This window comes from Canis lupus, chromosome 2, assembly GCF_003254725.2.
Source record: "Canis lupus dingo isolate Sandy chromosome 2, ASM325472v2, whole genome shotgun sequence".
Taxonomy (NCBI): Eukaryota; Metazoa; Chordata; class Mammalia; order Carnivora; family Canidae; genus Canis; species Canis lupus.
The window spans coordinates 53,981,104-54,002,043 of record NC_064244.1 but is presented as its reverse complement, the minus strand read 5'-3'; the positions used below and the strand labels follow the sequence as shown (position 1 = coordinate 54,002,043).

Genomic DNA, 20,940 nt, shown 5'->3' with positions numbered 1-20,940 from the left:
AAAATAATCCAACACTTCGTATTGACAAGTTTTAAAAGATTCCTATCTTTTGATCATCTCTAAAACACAGAGTAAGTTTTGCATAGAGTTGCATTATTTATACTTAGGAAAAATCAATTAATTCAGTCAACAGGAGCACAATAAAAACACCTGACATACAAGGGAATATTGTAAAGCCATTAAAATATAATCCTTAAGTATATCATTAACAAGTAAAAACACTTATACTATAATACTAACTAGAAAACACTATTATATATACAAAAATCATTAGAAATGTGTTAAAAAAAAAAAAAACCCTACCAAAATCACACCATCTTTGCACATGAAAGAAAAATAAACAAAAATATCCGCAGTAGCTGATCCATTCAGAGGTGGAACCCTTACTTCTCTTCCTGCGTGTGAGTTTTCCAGGTAACTTGCCTTGACCAAGGCAATGTGACAGGAGTGAAGCTGTGCCAGTTCTGGAGCTTCCGCCTGTGCTGGCTGCTAGTGTAGCCTAGGCTAGACTTACAAATGCTGAGACACTCCAAGGGAAAAGGGACACCTGGACTCGGACATCTTGGACCTTCCGGCTCAGCCTCACCAGCAGATGACTACAGAAGAGCAAGTGACTTTAGCAGACACTGGCAAAAAGCGCTGAGCTAACTGGCTTCAATTCTTGATCCACAGTAATAATAGATAATAGAAAAATAATAGTTACCTTGTTACACCATTACGTTCTGGTATGCAGCAAGAGACAACTTAAATATCAGAATTTATGACATACTTCTACATTTTTTATGTTTTTTCAAACTTTCAATGAATTTAGAATGATTTGTTTTTTTTCCTTTTTAAAAATATTCATTTTTTTCTTATTACAAAATTGATAAGGTCCACTATGGAAAAGTTTGAGAAATAAAAAAAGCACATATTTAGACAAACAAAAAAAAGTATAATTCCTAGAGAATGAGTTATTTTGGTACATATTCTTCCAGTATTCTATATATGAACACCTTGTATTTTTCTCTATAAACGTATAACATAAATGCAGGTCTATGTATAGAAATGTATCTTTCAAGAATGGTTTAAAAAAAAAAAAAAAGCCATGAATTTAATTTCAGAAATGAAGCCTATTGATTTCAGGTCATATACTGTCCTAGTAAGCGAAAGCTTTGCTGGGTTTCCTAACAGCTAACTATGATTACTTGTGAGTTCCCCCAACATGGGGCACTGACAACAGAGGAGACAGTGGAACCCAATAGGCACCATGCCAGGAGGAGGGAGCCGAGCTAGGAGTCCACTGCAGTGATCCAAGTGAGATGCCATGAGGCTTGAACAAAGACACTGGTAATGAGGACAAAGAGAAGAAAGCGAAAAGATGAGAAATACCAGGGAAGCGGAAGCAGTGAGATTTCTTATCCCATCAGGGAAGACAGCAAATGCGAGTAGGGGAAGGAGTTTCCCCAGTCTTTGTCCTGAGTGGATGGTGCAACAGAACACACAGCAAAAAGAAGCAATTTGCATAAGCTGAATGTGAAGACCTAGGGGATATATAAGCAGAGTTCATCAGGCTGGTGATTTCTTGATGCATCAATTCTGGTTTCTATCTTCAGTCCCTGGCATATGGAAGGAATCTAGTAAATGTGTGGTAAATGAATGTAAATGTCTGGAGCTCAGTGTAGGGGCAGGTGGACAAGAGATTTGAAAGTCATCAATGTGTAAGTGATAGGTGAAAGCTTGTTAAGTGGAGGAGACTGTGCAGGAAAAAAAACAGAGTGAGAAGAGACCGATGCTGGCAGATTTCTAAGGAAATGCCTCACCTGTAGATGGCTTTTTTAGCCAGTTCCATATCATCCCGGGAATCACATAAATGAAGCAAGATTCTCAACTCCTCCCTCAAGATGAGCTTGTTATGAGTCAGTTTCTCTTCCACGTTTCTCAGATAGGTTGCTGGAAGAAAGCATAGAGAGTATAGCAGTCTTCGCTTAGGCTGATTGGGACTGTCAAGAGTCTTGACCTCAAGGAGAAGGGGAAGCTGGATCACAGCACATTGCAAAGGGGCATGGAGAAGGGCTCAAGATCACGCAGCTCCCATTACCAGCTAGTCTCTTCAAGGGGCAGCCCGGGTGGCTCAGTGGTTTAGTACCACCTTCAGCCCCAGGCATGATCCTGGAGACAAGGACCGGGTCCCTGTGTTAAGGCTCCCTGCATAGAGCCTGCTTCTCCCTCTGCCTGTGTCTCTGCCTCTCTCCCCCCACCCTCTCTCTCTGTATCTCTCATGAATAAATAAAATCTTTAAAAAAAAAAAACTGTCACAGGAAGTCTATGAAGCAAACCATCTGTGCTACAGGGGCATAGGCTGGAGGCCCACCCAAAACTTGCTAACATATAATCTCTGGAGTTAGGAACAGAAGAATATGCAATTTTGACTACCTGGGTGCTCTGCAGTTAAAGTTTAAGTTCCCAGAGGCTTACCCCAAAGAACTGTACCTATAGGTGACCCAATAGAAAACAAACAAACAAACAAACAAACAAAAAACCACATAAGCAAGACATATACACCATCAATTGGCAAGGTACCTGGCAGGAAAACTGAAAGGAAAATGTGCACTGAATGGGGATTTGTCCCAGTGGTTGAGCCACATAATTCAGGAATACTTTTTGTCTCTTTCATTTGGTTCAACACTACCTCTCATTTCTCTTGGACCCTCTCCTCAATTGTCAGAAAGCAAACCACAGTAACTACATAATATGCAGGGGGTAAAAATGGGCAGGGGGTAAAAAACCGCCCTCTAAACAGCAGCAAACACTCTCCGTAACAGAATCACATCAAGGTGATTACACTCTATTGTCTGTGTCCTGTCTTCTATCTGATCAACTGTGGAGACAAACACCAAAAGGAAACACAGCTTCTTGGCAGTAGGAAGGGACCAGATTGTCAGGAGAATGAGAGGTGAGATGCAAGGCCAATACCAAAGAAGCCTCTGCTTTCTAGAAGACAGGGCTGTTGTTGGCATCAGGAGCTGCCAAGGGAAGTCTATAGGTTTTGCTCCAAGACCTAGAGCTCTGAAGGAAGGCTGCGTAAAGGAATGGCAGCATACACATTAAAACACCACACTGGAAAGGGGAGGTAGACACTGTTCTTAGTTTATAAGGAAAGACGACCCACTTGGTCTAAGTTAATGCTGTGGACCCTCCAATCTTTATTTGCAGAACCACATCACGGTTACAGGTTTTACAGATGGAAAGACCTGGGCTCTGCCACTTGCACGCTATGGGGAGACGCTAGTCAGTGACACTTGATTCCTCATGGGTAAAGTGAGAACCATGAGAGAAATTTCATGGGGTATCAGGAGATAATGTACGTTAAGTATTTAGCACAGGGACTAGCATAGTAACTGCTATGAAATAAGCATACACATTGTTCTCATTTTCATTCTGTCAACTATTTCTAAACAATTTCTAATATAAAAATGTTATTTTTTTCTATACAAACATAAAAAATTTTAATGGGATGACATTACATCTTTTTTTTTTTTTTAAGTATTTTATTTATTTATTCATGAGAGACACAGAGAGAGGCAGAGACACAGGCAGAGGGAGAGGCAGAGGGAGAAGCAGGCTCCATGCAGGGAGCCTGACATGGGACTTGATCCCAGGTCTCCAGGACCAGGCCCTGGGCTGAAGGCAGCGCTAAACCGCTGAGCCATCCGGGCTGCCCCGATGATGTTACATCTTATACTTTTTAATAATCCTTAAGAATCCAAAATTTCTGGGACGCCTGGGTGGCTCAGCGGTTGATCGTTTGCCTTCAGCTCAGGTTGTGACCCCGGGGCCCCGGGATTGAGTCCCGCATCAAGCTCCCTGCATGGAGCCTGTTTCTCCCTCTGCCTCTCTGTGTCTCTCGTGAATAAATAAAATCTTTAAAATAAAAAAGAATTCAAAATTTCAACAGATGTTATTTGTATTTTAAAACAAATAATCATGATTTAACTGTTTATAACACAAAGAAGGCTAAGCTATCGTCCCTGCCCAGAAAGAACTTAGCCTATTTGAGAAACAAGAACAAGATACATCTACACAAAGTTATCTGAAAATAATAATGGAGGAGGAGACATGTGACCAACTACACACATGATAGAGAAAAGAGAAATCAAGGTGGCAGAAACAGAGCAAGTCTGGTTGAAGTGGAGAAGTACCAGAGAGAAAGGAGAAACTCAGGTGGGGGAACATTCTTGGTATGAGGATCCGCGTGAATACTATCACAGAATGGACAGGGGTGGGGAGGTGGGGAGGAGAAGTGGTGGGGAAAGAACTACTACTAGATTAACAGGAACAGAGTGGGTAAGGTACATTAGGGAGGAGCTAGGAAGCCAGGGAGGTGTGCTCACAATGTGGTATATGACAGAGGACCGTTGTGGGTTCTTATAAAGAAATGTTGACATGATTTTATAAACATCAATCTGACCACGGAGTAGATTGGCACTCATTACATTAATTGCCTTCCATAACATATGCACAACTGTCATAGCTTCAGAATGACTATGACAACTAGATCTAACTAGAAAAATGACGTGAACCCTTGATTCTATCAACTTCACAAAGCTCCAAAAGACTAGGAGTAAAAAAGAAGACTGAAGTAAAATCCAGACTGAGTCTCCCTATGCTGCAGACTTGTATCTCCTCCTTCACTTTCTGAGGATTATCTTGTCATTTCACAGGTGGTCTAATGGAGCAAGGGATTAGTGGGGAGTCAGGAAAGATTTCTGGAGGGCTACGGGCAATAAGTGTTTATTAGGTGCTCATAAGCATTTGACAGTGAGAGGAAGGAGATTTGAAAAGGCCAGTTGGGACAAACTAAATTTATTTCAAGAGAGAGAGTCTTGCTATGTTCATAAAGAAATTAAAGTACTGGAAAAAATGTGAAGGAGAGAGGGAATGAACTCATCAATATTTCTCAGATGCTGAAAGGAATTAAGACCTAGCATGGTGGTGTGTTTTCAGCTATTTGTAATAAAAATGTTCAAACATATCCAAAAATAGAGAGAGGACATTATGCTCTCATGTGTCTATCACTGAGGCTCAACAATGACTAATATTTTGATAATCTAAAAAAAAATGTTTTTAGCCTATTGACTTTTTCAGCAGAGTAGAAAAATATGAAAATGCATCATAGGGGGCACCTGGGTAACTTGGTTCAGCTTCCAACTCTTGATTTCTGGTAAGGTCAGGATCTCAGGGTCACTGGATCAAGCGAGCCCTGTGTCAGGCTCCACACTCAGCAAGGAACTCACTTGAGGTTCTCTCTCTCCCTCTATCTCTCTCTCTCCCCCACCCTCACTCCCTCTCAAATATTAAAAAAATGCATCACACACTGGACAGTGTTGTTCCACTATATTTCACTAGTATATAGACACGTAGTATATACTGGAGATACTATGTAAAACGTACCTTTGACTCAGAGGTGCATCAAAAATGTGAAAGCTAATCATATTGAGCAGTTCTCAGGATTATTAACAGTCTGAGACTTCAAGTTTGGCATTTCTAGGAAACTCCCAGTCGCTGCTGATCCCTGACCCTGAGTTTGGGTGGCATGGATCTAGAGAGGACTGGTTCCAACACTAATTTTAGCATTTCTTTAGGATCCTGGGAAAAGTGGCAAAAGGAGAGCTGTAGAGTCTGCAGTAGTAGAAAGTGAGATGAAAAGCACATTGAGGGACGCCTGGTGGCCCAGCGGTTGAGCGTCTGCCTTTGGCTCAGGTTGTGACCCCGGGGTCCCGGGATCAAGTCCCATGCTTTCTCCCTCTGCCTGTGTCTCTGCCTCTCTCTGTGTGTCTCTCATGAATAAATAAAATCTTTAAAAGGGGGGAAAAAAAGCACACTGAAGGGTAGACTATGAAATGAAGAATAAACCCTGTCAATTTTTTCTCAGACACAAGTCCCTATTCACCGAAAGACACTGAATAGGGACTAAGACAGAAAAAAACTTGAAGTACACATCACCAAAACAACTAACAAAACAGATTCAGTTACCTTTGGTTCCAGGAAGATGAGATGCAATAGCCACCTTCTTATGCTGAAATTCTTTTAACTTCACAGTATTATCCGTAAGTAGGTATCTTTTAGCTAAAAAATTAAAGAAAAAAAGTAAAACCATTTTTTTTGTGGTCTCACACTCCACGAACAGGAGTAGAACTTGACTCCCTTTCTGATCTTCAGTCAATACGAATATTCCCACTGGACAGCTACCAATAGGGTCGCGCGGGTGGGAAAGTGTGCATCTCTAGGCTACCGGAGAATTCCGATTCTCAGCAAGGTGCGTTTGTGCCTAAGAAAGGAGCTACTGATTTACTGTATGGAGATGGGTGGAGAGGAACCTGGGAGGTGAAACATAAATGTACATTCCCCGTCTAGTTATGGGATCGCAAGGGGCTAAAAAAAATTAAAAAATAAATTAAAAAACAAACAAACCAAACCCACCACGAAAGGTCACGGCTTAAATGTCAAACCGGCATATCTCGTTTTGGTTTATCCGGGCTGGCGGAAGCAAAGCCCACCGCGGAGTGTGACCCCCCCCCGCCCCCGCCCCGCCCCCGCCCCCGCCCTCCTGGTTCTGCCCGGTAGGGAAGTGAGGAGCTACAGCCCCTCGGAACAGGCCGGTCGGCATCCTCAATCCTCAAGGGGTCTCGGAAGTCGCCGACCGCAGCTCTAAGTAGAAGAGATACATTGTTTCTTTAGGAGGCTCCGCCCCGCCCACTTAGAGACCCCCTCCCGCAGGGCTGTAACCGGCTCACGGCGGGAAGCCTGGAGGCAGCCGGGACACTGCCGCTCCAGCGCCAACTATTACCCCCTCCCCTCGCCGGCACATTCACGTTTTTTCCATAAAGCTTAGTAAACAGGGGCAATTTTACAAACGAAGAGAGCTGACCGCGCGAGGTCCTTCGGATATGAGCGGCAGCAGGGCCGGGGTCCCGAGCTCGCAGTCGAAGGCCTCGACTCCCAGACCCGGCGGGGGGTGGGGCTTCCCGGCAACGGCGGCCACGACGGCGCCCAGGTCGAGGCCCCCGCCCGGCCGCCCCCGGCCCGCCAAGCACACGGGGGGCGACGGGGGCGCGGCTCCAGCCCACCAGCCACGGCTGCGGAGGCGCCCGTCTCTCTTCCCTCCCGTCCCCACAAGAGTCCGGGGATACCTCCGAGCGGGCAGCGGCAGCCCGCGGAGCCGGAGCCTACCGCCCCGGGAAGCACCGAGCCGCGCAGCGCCCGCAGCAGCCCGCGCTCGGGCAGCCGAGCCACGGCCGCCATGCTGTCCGGGCCGCGCCAACTACGGGAGCCGCGAGGGGGCGGGGCGTCGGCGCGTGACCACACCCCTTCCTGCGCGGCCGCCGGGGGAGGGGCAGGGGGAGGGACTCGCTCCAAGATGGCGGCGCCCATAGTGTGGCGCGGCTTCCTTCTGGCCCGGAACGTGCCTCTGCCTTCGCGCTCCCTGGCAGGTGGGTGGCAGGTGCCCCCTTTAGTAGGCACCTTGAGACTCTTCCTTTAAGCGACGGGAAGCTGCGGGCTCTCGACAGCGCGGGAAGTTCTTCCGGGATCTCGTGGCTGGAGCGTTGGGTGACGCGGGGGAGGAAGGGAGGCCTCGGGCCCGTCCCCTTACCTGTGAGGTGTGCGCAGTGAGGCCGTGGCGCCCGCGCTCTTGCAGGTGACCTGCAGGGCTTTGCATCAGGGCGGCCATCTCTTCGCTGCCCGCCGCAGAGCTAGGACGTGCCCCCCTCCCCGCTTCGGGGCCTTGGGGGGTGGCCTAGGGTGACGCCTTACCTCCGCAGACTTGGGGAGACCTTCGGGCTCCGCGTAGGATAAGCGTTTCAGAACTGATTTCCCACTACGTGGTGGCCCGAGGCACAACCTTTCAGTGACCTTGCTCTGTATCCAGCCGACAGGTACCTATCTCTAAGGCGCAGGTGAACCTTAGACCTCTCAGCGGTTAAGGCAGGACCCCAGGCAGCTGAAAAGTTGTGCTGAAGTCTTTGTTTTTAAAAAGATTTAAAAAAAAATATTTATTCATGAAACAGGCAGAGGGAGAAGCAGGCTCCATGCAGGGAGCCCGATGTGGGACTCGATCCCAGGACCCCGGGGTCACGACCTGGGATGAAGGCAGATGCTCAACCACTGAGCCACCCAGGTGTCCCCTGTGTTTAAGTTTTGACCCCGCCACTCCACCCCAAAACTCAAGCCTCCTGTTGACCTTACCCACAAGTCCATCAACACATGTTTTATGTAGTTGTAGCCTATATTAGGAAGGGTTATCAAAACCTTATAGGGAATTACATTTATAAGACTGGATTGATTGGGGGGGAAATCTGTATAAGTGGACCCGTGCAATGTGGTATTATTCAAGGATCGACTGGGCTAAGATATTTGAGTAAAGGGCGCCTCACTCAAAAGGTTTTTAAACGGATCTGTTGACAGACGTCGGGGAAAAAAATGGACATTTATACAAGATAAATCGTGTACAGGATTATAGGACTAAAATGCAGTAATCACAACTGATGTTTCCAGCGCCTGTTATCTGCTCTTTCCAGCATACCTTCTCCAGCTCCTGTTAGAAACCAACACGTAGGGGCAGCCCAGATAGCTCAGTGATTGGGCGCCTGCCTTGGAGCCTGCTTTTCCCTCTGCCTGGGTCTCTGCCTCTCACTCTCTGTCTCTCATGAATAAATAAAATCTTAAAAAAAAAAAAAAAAAGTACACTGTTCACAAGGCTTTAGGAACAGCTATTAAATATCGACACGAAGCCTCGTTGTTGGCCACCAGGTTTTATGAGGATTAACCAGTTGACCTAGCAGGTGAAAATGTTTAGTGCCACACGTTGGAAAGTGTTACATGCAGGACCTGGCATCTGGGTAAGAATTAGCTGCTGTGCCTAATTGCTAGAATGTTTACTTATGGCTCTTAGTAAATGCTTTTTAAACTTAGTAAATTTTTACAAGACCTTGAATTGTTTATCAGAGAGACTCTCATGGTTGCATAGTGTTTGGGGCAGTCATTCTAGCAAGGGAGTGGATATTAGGTAACGGTGAATTGAAAGAATTTTCCGCTAGCATTTTGTTAAACTGGTAAACCTATAATCCATTACACCTGCTGTGGTAGCTACGAGCTATGTGGCGATTGGAATTAAACGTAAAGAAATAGTGTTTTAGGTATCCTAACCACATTTTAGGTGTTCAGCAAAGACCTGTGGTTACTGGCTCCCCTTGCACCGCTCAGAATTAAACATTTCCATCATTAGGTTCTACTGAGTAAGCCCTGAGTTAGACCGTAGAAGAAAGAAGTCTTGTAATCAGGAACTGGAAGCTGAAGACAAGCAATAAAAGTATGCAGGATAGTGCGTTATGGATCACCCAGGATTGGAGAATGCAGATAAGGTAATTGACTTTCAAGTCAACAAAACATCTTGAGCCATTACAGGATAAGAAAGGGAAGAATGTACTTGGTACAACCTAGAGAAGTGCTTTAGATAATACGAAGAGAGTAGAGAAAGGAAAGCTGTTGGGACCTATTACATAGTGAACGTCCAAGTAGGCATTTAACATGCCCTCATTTGAGCTGTGATACAGGGTAGGCACCATTTCTCTATTTTACGATGAAAAAGACTCAGAGACTGCAACTTGGCCACGTTTCATAACATTAGTTAGGTAAGGATTCCTGCTTAAGACTTTCCAACTTTCTAAAGTGTATCTGTATCGACAATCGCTGCTTTTCTCTGGATGGAAAACATGTTTGGGGACATTGGTCTGAAGGTCAAAGTGACTATAAAATTAGTATATCGATAGAGCCTATCACTTTTCACTAAACTTTGACATTCTTGTCCTCACAGGTATCTTAATTAAAGAGAGAGAATATCTCTTTTTATGGTGGAGAATTATCTAAAAGACTATGGCTCCCCCAAAGCTAACTGGCTGAAGGATAAGCAAGTTCAAGCAAGGTTTATATGTACTGTTGGGCGGCATATGCAGAGTGGGACTAATCAGGCTCATGGACCTAAACCTGTGAGGGAGTTGTTGTTTTATCCACTTCAATGTGAAGATCAACATATCACGTGGAACATGATTAGAAATACAGAATCTCTGTCCCCCCTGAAGACCTGCTGAGTCAGAACCTTCATTTTATCAAGGTTCACGTACGCATTAAAGTTTGGGAAACTGGCTTATGTTTTCCACTTAACCATTGTTCACCCAATTTAACATTGTCTGACTTGATGGGAAATCTTTAATTCTAATGTTGATATAAAGACTTTCCACCTACTATATGGAAATGCAGATATTTCTAAGTGATGTCATTTGTGAAGTATCAGAATGATAAACCTCTTGTTTTAAAAAGTTTACAGAAATGGAATGTTTGTCTTTGTTAAGGTATAGTAATTTCCTATTGCTGTTGTCATAGATTACCACAAATTAGGTGGTTTAACCAAGTATTATCATACAGTTCTGTAGGTCAGAAGCCCAACATAGGGTCTTCTAAAATCAAAGTGTTGAAAGAGGTTTCCTTCAGGAATCTCTAAAGGGGAAAATCTGCTTCCTTGTCTTTTCCCTCTTCGAGAGACCACTTGCATTTCTTGGCTGATACTCCCCTTTTTTTAAACATCTTCAACATGAGCAAGTCAAGGCCTTCCATCACTCCATTCTCCACATATCACACGACCTGTCTCACCCCATTGTAATCAATGATTACAATGATTACATTGGGCTCACCTGGATGACCCAGTACAATCCCTTCATTTTAAGATCAGCTGATTTGGTGATCTTAATCGTATCTAACCTCAATCCCCTTTAGCTATGTACCCTAACATAGGCAGAGGTTCTGGAGATTAAGACATGGCTATCTTTTGGAGGGTCATTACTCTGCCCGCTAGACTTTGCCACTTTTTCCTACATCTATGATTGGTTTCCATTGGTCTAGGAAAATTTTCCATTTGCCAAATTTCTTCAGCCTTAAACCCATATCCTTTTCTTCTACACTCAATGGAAGTGGAAAGTGATTACTGGTTACTTTTTTTTGTAAAGCAAATATTAAAAAGTTCATGTATATAAAGGGTGCTGGGCTTACCTTTTGTAGATTTAGTGGTCTCCTATTTTTTTTCCGTTCATGTGATCCCTGTGAACAACTGTACCCAAAGGGCATCCTTGGATTCCCGTCTTTCTCCACCATTGCTTCCCCTGCTTGAATCCCAATTCAAAACTCTTTGAACATTGACCAACATCATTGTCTTTTCTGACTCCAGAAGAGGAAGGGGTGATTTCTTATGCTAGAGGCATATGCCAGAAGAAGAAATACAGAATAGGAAATAATAATAGAGAGTAAGTCACTGATACCCTGAAGTTTACAGCTTAATAGTCCTTAGCTTATGGTCACATACAGAAGAGCTGCTCCTGTTTCCCACAGAAAGGAGAGACCTTCCTGGTTTTAGAAATTGGAATCCAGTTTGTATAGAAATGCTGCTATAAATTATGAATGGGTTAGTTGAATTTATTCTTTTGGCTCTGTGTAAGAACATGCAGGGACGTGAACTATTACTAAGTTCAGGTACTTCATTTCCAACTGCAGAATCCCTAGTTTTCTACCAGCTGGTAAAGTTCAGACCAAATCTCAGGTCTCCCACTCCTGACCTGTTGCACAACTACACAGCTAATGCCATGGGATTTTATTCATCTTTCTTGGCACATCTAGGAATGTAACAGTTCATAACATTGTTTCTATGAAAAATGTGTGCTTTGAAAAAAATACATGAAAATATGTTCCTATAAAAATGTATTATACCAAAACATCTTTTTTTTTTTTTTTTTTTTTGGATAATCCACTTGAAGTGCAGGCACTTTTTAATAGTTATTATTTCTTTAAAAGTATCTTTGAGACAGTCTTTGGAAGCTTTTTCATATTATTGTTCATTGCTTAAGCTTTACACTTCAAATTTAGCATATTATTCTAGTAAAGGTTTGACCTGTAATTAAGGTAAGGGAGGGATTGGTTTGTATATAAACTCACACAGGTGTGTTTATTTTTGTTTATTTTAGTCGGAAGACGGATAGAGAATAATAACAGTATGCAAATATTATAGTCAGCTCCCAAGTTATGATCTGTGTGTGACCTTGAGAAACTTACCAGCCATTCCTTCCCTTTTTTTCCCTCTTAAACAGTTTTATTAAGGTACAATTCACCTATTTCAAAAATTCAATGCTGTGGGTTTTCTTTTTTTTTTTTTAAGCTTTTATGTATTTATTCGTGAGAGACACAGGCAGAGGGAGAAGCTGAGTCCCCACAAGGCGCCCAATGCAGGACCCAATCCCAGACCCCAAGATCACACCCTGAGCCAAAGGCAGACACCCAACTGATGAGCCCCCCAGGTGTCCCCAGTGGGTTTTCTTTATATATATACACACACACACACACACACACAGTGTTGTATAGTCCTCACCACAGTCAATTTAGCACATTTTTACCACCTCAAAAAACCCCTCATACTCATTAACAGTCACTCCTACAAGCTTTCCTGACACCTTCCGCTCCAGTTCTAGGCAATCACTAATCTGCTGTTTCTTTGAATTTGCCTGTTAGGGACATTTCATATAAATAGAGTTATGTGATATGTGACTTTTTATGACTGGCTTTTTGACTTAGCGTAAAGTTTTCAAGGTTCATCCAAGTTCATACCTCATTTCTTTTTATTGCCAAATGATACTCTGTCATCAGACTATATCACATTTTGTTTATCTTTTTATTAATTGATATTTGTATTATTTTCACTTTTGGCTATTATGAATAATACTGCTATGACCATTTGTATACCAATTTTTGTGTGGATATGTGATTTCATTTCTCCTGGGTCTATTACCTAGGTGTGAGATTACTGAGTTGAACGGTGACTCATGTTAACATTTTGAGGAGCTGCCAAACTTCCAAAGTGGCTGCACCATTTTACATTGTCACCTACTATATATGAGGCTTCCGGTTTCTCTACATCCCTCTCAGTAGCTCTTACTACCTTTTTTATTATAGTCATTCTAGTGAGTATCAAGTGGTATTTCAGTGTATTTTGCATTTCCCTGATAAATTATATTAAACATTTTTCCATGCACTCGGCCATTTGTGTGTGGGTTTTTATTTTTAAGAAATGTCCATTCAAATCCTTTGCCCATTATTCTTCAGTGGGTTGTCTGTTTAGAGTTGTAAGGGCAATTTACATATTCTGGATACAAGTCCCTTATCAGGTAAGTGACTTGCAGATATTTTCTCCATTCTGAGTTGTCCTTTCACTTTTTTTTTTTCTTAAGATTTTATTTTTTTATTTATTCATGAGAGACACAGAGACAAAGGCAGAGAGAGAAGCAGGCTCTGTGCAGGGAGCCTGAGTGGGACTCTAGGATCACACCCTGGGCCCAAGGCAGATGCTCACCGCTGAGCCGCCCAGGCATCCCTGTTCTTTCACTTTCTTAATGGTGCCCTTTGAAACACGAAGGGTGCTAGTTTTGGTTAAGTTGCTGCTAGTTCTTTCTCAATCATTCCTTGAGCTCGTGTTTATTGAGCATTGCCATATGCCAATTATTGTGCCAGGTGCTAAGAATGCAGATATGCCATCTAATGAGTTACCTCAACGCTGGCTTGTTAGGTTTCTCTAATTTACCAGTAGGGTGGTTGGTTATTGGTTAAGATATTCTTTGGTTTGTATGAAGGATGAATATGCTGATCTAAGTCAGATGGAAATGTTTTTCTGAACTAACTAATTATAAAGCATTCTATTAATGAGTTAAGCAACAGTTCGGCAAGTATTTGGGTTCTAAGAAGTTCTAGGGCTTAGGGCCAACAAATGTCTTCTAGTCCTAAAATTACAGGAACAAAATTACCAGCATTCTTACCCATAACATTTTTGAAATTTTCAGTTTCTGTGCTTCTACTTATTAGAGGTTGAATGCACACTGTCATGAACTGTGCAATATAGGTTATACTATCATACTAGAATCTTTATGTAATAATCTAGTACCTTGAAAATATGACAAAAGTATATTTAATAAGACATATACAAAATAAACCTGTTGTGAGGCCACTCCTATTGATAAATGACTTTTCCCTCAGGTAAAAGAGGCCTGCTTTCTGCAGCGTACGTGGACAGCCACAAATGGGAAGCAAGAGAAAAAGAACATTGTCACCTGGGTACGTACCTATTGGGCTGTTATATATGTCAGGTTATATATGTTTATCAGATGTTATGCAGATAGCAGCCTTTTTTTTTTTCCCCCTAAAATAACAAGCCCTAGGGGCACCTGGGTGGCTGAATCTGTTAAGGATTGACTCTGATTTTTTGTTTCAGTTCAGGTCATGATCTCTGTGTCGTGAGATCAAGCCCCATGTCTGGCTCCACACTTAGCGTGGAGTCTGCTTTAGATTCTCTTTCCCTCTCCCTCCCCCCACCCCCGTTCTCTCTCTAAAATAAATAAAATCTTTAAAATAACAAGGCCTAAACAAAATCACAGACCCTGTGAGCACTTTGTAGAAATGTGAATACTTCATATATATATATATATATATACACACACGCACACACACACACATATTATATGTAATATCATGAGGACATTGATAAAGTCAGTTGGTGATAGTTTTATGGGACTACTGTAATTTTTTGATCAATTCCAGTGCTGATCTAATATTCTCCCCCAGATTTTTTTCTCTGCTTTTTTGGACTTATGTTAAAGAGTAATGTCCCCCTGTGTTTATGGATTTTTCTAATAACTGGGGGGAGGGAGAAGGAGGAGGACATTCTTTTGTAGTTGTCTGTAATGGCTAGCTTGTAGTGGGGTAGAAGTTTGAAAGAACTCAGCATTTTCTCCCCAATGATGTTAATGCAAGAGCAAAATTGGTTTGTGTGTCTTAGAATAGCTACGTAGGCAGGGACTAACCAAGCAAGCAGAGCTGTGGAGAATCTGAAGGTAAGTATATGCTTGCACTGAAATGTAGAATCACTGTGAGTAGATAGAAATGTAGATGGGTATAGATGTGGTATACTGGCAAAGTCCAATTCCAGGTGTGGCATTATTATAAGTGACACGGCTTTATTCACAAAATGGTGAACAATGCTTGGTAAAGTTCTGAACAAATCAAAGTGCTGCCTTCAGTTTACATGGTAGTTGCATCTATGGAAATTTCAGCTTATATTCAAATTTTGCCCAAAAAAGTACTTTGTTTCTTTGTTAAATGGAGTGAGTTCTATTATCAACAGGTTGATTTTTTTAATGTAAATGTGAATGCCTGCCATGTCATAGATGCCATAATATGTGGGACAAATATTTAAACTATTTGTAAATAGTTTTAAACTTACAAAAGGTTGTAAAAAATACAAAGAGCATCTATATGCTCTTTGCCCAGATTCACCAGGTCAAAGACCCTTTTGTTTTTGCTTTCTCATTATCTACACACACTTTTAAAAAAAAAAACAAAAACAAAAACAAAATAAAACCATTTGAGAGGTTGTAACCTATGTTATAGCCCGTCAAGCTGAGTGCTTTGGTGTATACTACCTGACATGTTTTTAAGGATCCAGTCCCTTTTTTTAATAGAATATTCTTCTTTTGGGATTTGTCTTCTATTTCTTCATAATTAGATTCAAGGAAGGTTCCCCTGGCCAGAATATTGTCAGTAATGTTGTGTCCTTCTTAGGATGTCCTCTCATCTGAGGACAGCCAATGTCCATCTGCCCTCACTGGGGGTTTACTTTGATCACCCCATCACATGTCTGGTTTTTCCACTGAAGAGTTAATGTTTTTCTCCCTTGTGACAGGCAATTTGTGAGGAGATACTGTATGTAACATCATGCCACTGTTCTTGTCAAAAATTTCCCCCCTATATTTGATATCCATTTAACTTCTTGCCTGAATCAGTCTTTACTATGGTGGTTGCAAAAATGATGGTTTTCCAATTCTGTTAATACCTCCACATTTATTAATTAATACTCAGTATTCTAATGTAAGTAAGAGCCCTCTGTTTCCTACCATTTCTGTCTTTCTCTGTTTATCGTCAGTATGGTTCTGTGGTTTGTGGATTCTTCTTTTTCTTTTAATGATTCATTACCATCCTTGTTATTTTGGTGGTCGAATTGTTCCAAAGTTGGTTAGTAGAAGCCCTGTCAACCTGACTCCCAGTATTCCATCGTGTACTTTTCCTGCTCTAGCGCTGGAATCAACTATTTCTCTAAGGAGTCCTGGTTCCTTTTAGTAAGGAATGATATTAGGAACAAAGATCTGTGTACTAGCTCTTCTCTTGCTACTGTGGAATTTTTGCTTGGCCTCTTCAGTGGATAGAGCTAGGGAAAATAAGAATACATAGCCACATAAACATATGTGCACATCCATGCACATAAGCTTATGTGTACATATTTTACACATAAGGAGTTCACGCTGAAACCTCCAATTCCAGTTATCCCCACAGAGTTCTTCTTGCCTTCTCTAGGCCATATTTGTATCAGCCTTCTATGCCAAAGACTCTGGCTCCCAACAGGAACAATGTTTTGATGTGTTGGACAGTGTCTGCACTGCAGGTTATCTCATTTTTCTGTCTTCGGCTCACTCAGTAATCACTGCAGCCATTTTGACAGTCAAAAAGAACTGCATATTTCTGACTGCCCTGTGGGGCCAATAGTACTGCTTTTGGCAACCACCATTCTGGTGATGAAACCAACATGAACTACCTTAATTATTTTGCAAAGCTTGTTCTAACATGCTGTGTATGAACTGTAAGAAAAGTGATATGGAAAAGCAGAGAAGAAAATGAAGAATTTCAGGAAAACTATTGTTAACACTCTCCTAGGTATGAAAGGGAAACTAGAAAAGACCATTATATTTATTGCCTTGGTATAGGATATAGTCAGCTCTTTGTTATTATGGGGCAAGTTTACAGAACCTTTGTATAGATTCCCGAATACACAGAAGCTGTTTGCCACAGAATGAGTGTAATAAGGCTGCAGTAAATAAATATCAGATGTAGGTAACTGTCTTCTCTCTGTAAGATCAGTATACTCCTCTCAAGATTAGTATACTTGGAAAAGCAGTAATAGCTACCAGGTACTGAAGACTCCTCTGCCTGGAATATCCCCTGCACATCGGGAGTCCCTATTCAGTCCGAATTGACTTTTCCTCACCCTGTATTCTTACAGCACTTTGTACCATCGTTATACCAATTTAATGTGAAAAGTCTGCACTTGGGGGGCCGACTTCTGGATGCGAGCCCTGGTTCAGCCAGATTTCAGAAACTCATTTACCGTTGTTCCCGTAGCCATAAATTAGGGATGATGAGAATGCCTGCTTCATTTAATACCCCGCCATGTAACCGGTGCAGCAGAAAGGCGTGGAATGGACGACTTCGCAGGCCCCTTGCCTGATCCCCATGTAAGAGATTAGGGTACGGGGGAGGTTTTGGAACTCAGACTGCATGGAAGAAAGAGAGGCTCTTTGAGACCATATATTTTTCTGTGTAACAAAATGTACTGAAACTTTGCTATGTGACGTTACGGCCCACCTTCCCCAACCGGACTGTTGAGGGGGCACGCTGTCCGGGGCCGGGGCCGGGGCCGGGGCCGGGGCCGGGGCCGGGGCCGGGGCCGGGGCCGGGGCTGCCTCCGGAAGACCGCGCGGCAGGTAGCAGCGCTGCGGCAGCCCAGACGGCCGCCCTGGGAGCCGGCGCTCGGGGCGGACCTGCGGGGAGCGAGCACGCGGGGCGCTGTGATTGGGCCCCGGGACCGGTGCACGCTCGCTGGTTGGGGCGCGGGGGAGGGCGAGGGGATGCGGTGGGACTGGGGGTGCCCGGGTGGTGGGGTGGAGGGGCAGGGTCGGCCCCGCGGGAGGGCGAGGGGTGCGATGGGGCTGGAGATGCCCGGGTGGTGGGGTGCGGTGGGGCTGGAGATGCCTGGGTGGAGGGATGCGGTGGGGCTGGGGATGCCGGCCCGGGTGGAGGGGCGGAGGGGCGCGGTCGGCTCCGCGGGAGGGGGTGGGGTGCAGTGGGGCTGGAGATGCCAGGGTGGAGGGGCGGGGTCGGCCCCGAGGGAGGGCGAGAGGTGCAGTGCTGCTGGAGACGCCCGGGTGGAGGGGTGCGGTGGGGCTGGAGACGCCCGGGTGGAGGGGCGGAGGAGTGGAGGGGCGGGGTCGGCCCCGCGGGAGGGCGTGGGGGGCAAGGGGGCAGGGTGGGAGCGGGAAGGTGCCCGGGGCGGGTGTGGGCTCCGGCTTCCACGTGCTTGAGTGGTTTCGCCTGCGCGTGGAGCACTTGGGGGCTCGGCTGGGGCTCGGCTGCCTGGTGTTCGCCGGTGGTTTTCGGTCAGAGCCTTGGAGGCGGGCTAACGGGGATCCGCCCAGCTCAGCTCCCAGTGCGAGGCGGACGTGGGACGCCGGGGGTGGGGGGGTTCGGTGAAGGCCCGGGGTGCTGCTTAGCCCCAAGGGGCAGTGTAGGGACCGCAGGGCAGGCCCTGTGACGAAGAGGCAGAGCAGCCTCGGTTGCAGTTCTGGGCTGAGCACTTCAGACGCGCCGCCCCATTTAAGGCTCACAACAGCCTGACGCAGCCGCTGCTGTTCCCCTTATGGATGAGGAAACGGAGGCCGCAGCCTGACACTTCCTTAGGGCCATTGCCTTTGTCCTGAAAACTAGCTTCCTCCGTGACCGCTCTACAACCTGCAGTTCTACCGTCGTGTCTTCCCTTGCACTGAACAGTGGATTTCTTGCTTTTTCAAAAATACATTTTGGTTGCATCATAATATATACAGAAACGTGCATAGATCATAGTGTATAGATTAATAAAGTGAACAAAGAAATGTAAGAAATAGAACATTTCTCCCACTCAAAAAGCCCCTGTTGAGGCTCCCATTCCTTGCTATTATTTCATCAATCCCTTTTCCCATCACCTGATTACTTTTTAACGAATTTTTGTGGATCATTTTATGTGTATTTTCACATGTACCTCTAAAAGATAAGAATTTTAAAAAATTATAATACTATTCTCATTTTTAAAAATTAGACATTCCTTAACATCATTAAATATGCTTTCAATTTCCCCAGAAGTCTCATAATTTTTTTTTTGATTTACAGTTTCTTGAAATGGGATCTAGATGAGGTTCATACATTATAATGTGTTGAGATGACTCTTAATTATTTTTTTATCTGTAAATTTCTGTTTCTTGCAATTTATTTGTTGAGGAAAATAGGTCTTTTGTCTTGAGGGTTTTCCACATTCTGGATTTGCTGTTTTCACCCTTATGGTGGTGTTTAACATGTTCCTCTACTTTCCATATGTCCTATAAAGCTGGCATTTAGAGACTCGATCAGATTCAGGGTTTGTTTTTTGTTTTCCTTTGGGCAAGAATTCTTCATAGGAAATATTGTTTACTTTTATCAGGGAGGTACACAGCATTTGATTGTCCCTCTTTGATGTTATAGGCCATTCGTGATCATTGGTTATATATCTATTCATTAGGAGCTGCAAAGTGTTACTATTTTAATTCTATCATCAGCAGTTTAGTTATCCTGAGACATAGTTTTTATGAAGAGGCAGTTTTCAAGATAATGGGTTGACCTCCTGCCATCTTCCACAAACGGTCAATGAGGATATTTTTTTTTTTAATTTTTATTTTTTTTAAAGATTTTGTTTATTCATGAGAGATAGAAATAGAGGCAGAGACAGACAGAGGGAGAAGCAGGCTCCATGCAGGGAGCCCGACGTGGGACTCGATCCCAGGCCTCCAGGATCATGCCCTGGGCTGAAGGTGGCACTAAACCACTAAGCCACCTGGGCTGCCCCCAGATATATATTTTTTAAATATCATTATGAACTTCTGGACTTAAGCATTTCACACATTCTAATCCATTGCAGTTAATGTTTTTATAGAAAGGGCCTTAGTTCTCCAGCTGGGCTTCTTATAGAGCCCTAGGAGTTCTTGGGCTTTCCAACTCAAGTCAGAAGATTGTAGTTTAGACTTTCTGTATGGGGCTTCCCTTGAGTTACAATAAACACTGAATGAAAGCATTGTTTCTGAAATTCCTCCTTAACATGCAGATCTTTTGAGGAGGCACAGGCTGCAAATTAACAGCATTAGTCAGTTAGTAGCTTCTGAATTACAGACTAGGGCCCACAGTGAATGGGACTAAGGAGAAAACCATTTTTGGGAAGTGAGTAGGGTGTCAGTAGGAGGGCAGGGGAGCTGATGGGGAACTGCCTGCGTTCATCAGAGGAAGTTATCACGCTTGGGTCACCTTGCTAAGGGTAAGGACCCCGGTGATGAGCTGGATTGGATTTCTGAGCCTTACTGAATTAAATATTTCCGATTTTTCAGACTATAAATAATTGTAAAGTAAGGGGCACCTTTTGGTTTTAGTTACTATTTGTTTTTGTTTTAAGAAATCCCTTTCCAAATTCAAAGAGACTTACTCCATTGACACATTTGAATTTAGGTTGAAACTAAGCACTGTGGTCACCTCTTAAAGCCACTTCTGCCATTAGCTGAGGTTTGGTTTTGCTGTGTCATTTCAGCTGGAGAAGCCTTTGGCTTGTCGCAGTGATTTTGCAAATCTTGCTCTTGAAGCCTGACAGAAATTTTCCGAAACCTGGTTTTGTAGCTTTCAGCTTGCATCTATCTATACCTGTGACATCTGTTTATTAGCTTTTATATGTATCATATGTTAGCAGTTCTAAAGATGGGTCTGACTTGTGCACGTCATCCTCCTTTAGTCTCAGTTTCTTAGTATATATGTATATAAAGTTTGCCTTTAGATTTTCCATTATTGAAACTATTTGTTTTAAAGCTTCTGGTGACCCAAGATAGATACACAGAAATCTAAGTATCTGTATTCAAAATGGTTCCTAGGTTGGTTTTTCCTACTTTCTTCTGTTGCTTCTATACATATGTCACGTGTGCTTGTTTTTCATACATGTGGGAA

The 20,940-nt window shown here is 43.5% G+C and overlaps 2 protein-coding genes across 8 annotated transcripts in view; one reads left to right on the top strand and one right to left on the bottom strand.

Moving 5' to 3' along the window:
- Positions 1 to 7,310, bottom strand: part of PTCD2 (pentatricopeptide repeat domain 2) — a 30,994-nt gene extending 23,684 nt beyond the window's left edge. The window contains exons 1-3 of one of the 3 annotated variants that reach the window (XM_025446912.3): positions 7,173 to 7,310; positions 6,016 to 6,108; positions 1,803 to 1,932 (exon numbers count right to left, since the gene is read on the bottom strand). In XM_025446912.3, the coding sequence (XP_025302697.3) occupies positions 1,803 to 1,932; positions 6,016 to 6,108; positions 7,173 to 7,284 (335 nt within the window). In that variant the 5' untranslated portion in view covers positions 7,285 to 7,310. Of the gene's footprint in view, positions 1 to 1,802; positions 1,933 to 6,015; positions 6,109 to 6,910; positions 6,947 to 7,172 lie in introns of those variants that run through there. The other 2 variants (XM_025446913.3, XM_049103821.1) reach the window with 2 other exon arrangements.
- Positions 7,311 to 7,338: 28 nt separating this feature from the next.
- MRPS27 (mitochondrial ribosomal protein S27) overlaps positions 7,339 to 20,940 on the top strand; it is an 87,706-nt gene continuing 74,104 nt past the window's right edge. Inside the window, exons 1-3 of one of the 5 annotated variants that reach the window (XM_025446910.3) lie at positions 7,369 to 7,472; positions 9,266 to 9,401; positions 14,104 to 14,181. In XM_025446910.3, the coding sequence (XP_025302695.1) occupies positions 9,369 to 9,401; positions 14,104 to 14,181 (111 nt within the window). In that variant the 5' untranslated portion in view covers positions 7,369 to 7,472; positions 9,266 to 9,368. Of the gene's footprint in view, positions 7,473 to 7,724; positions 7,917 to 9,265; positions 9,402 to 14,103; positions 14,182 to 20,940 lie in introns of those variants that run through there. The other 4 variants (XM_025446909.3, XM_049103808.1, XM_049103812.1 and 1 more) reach the window with 4 other exon arrangements.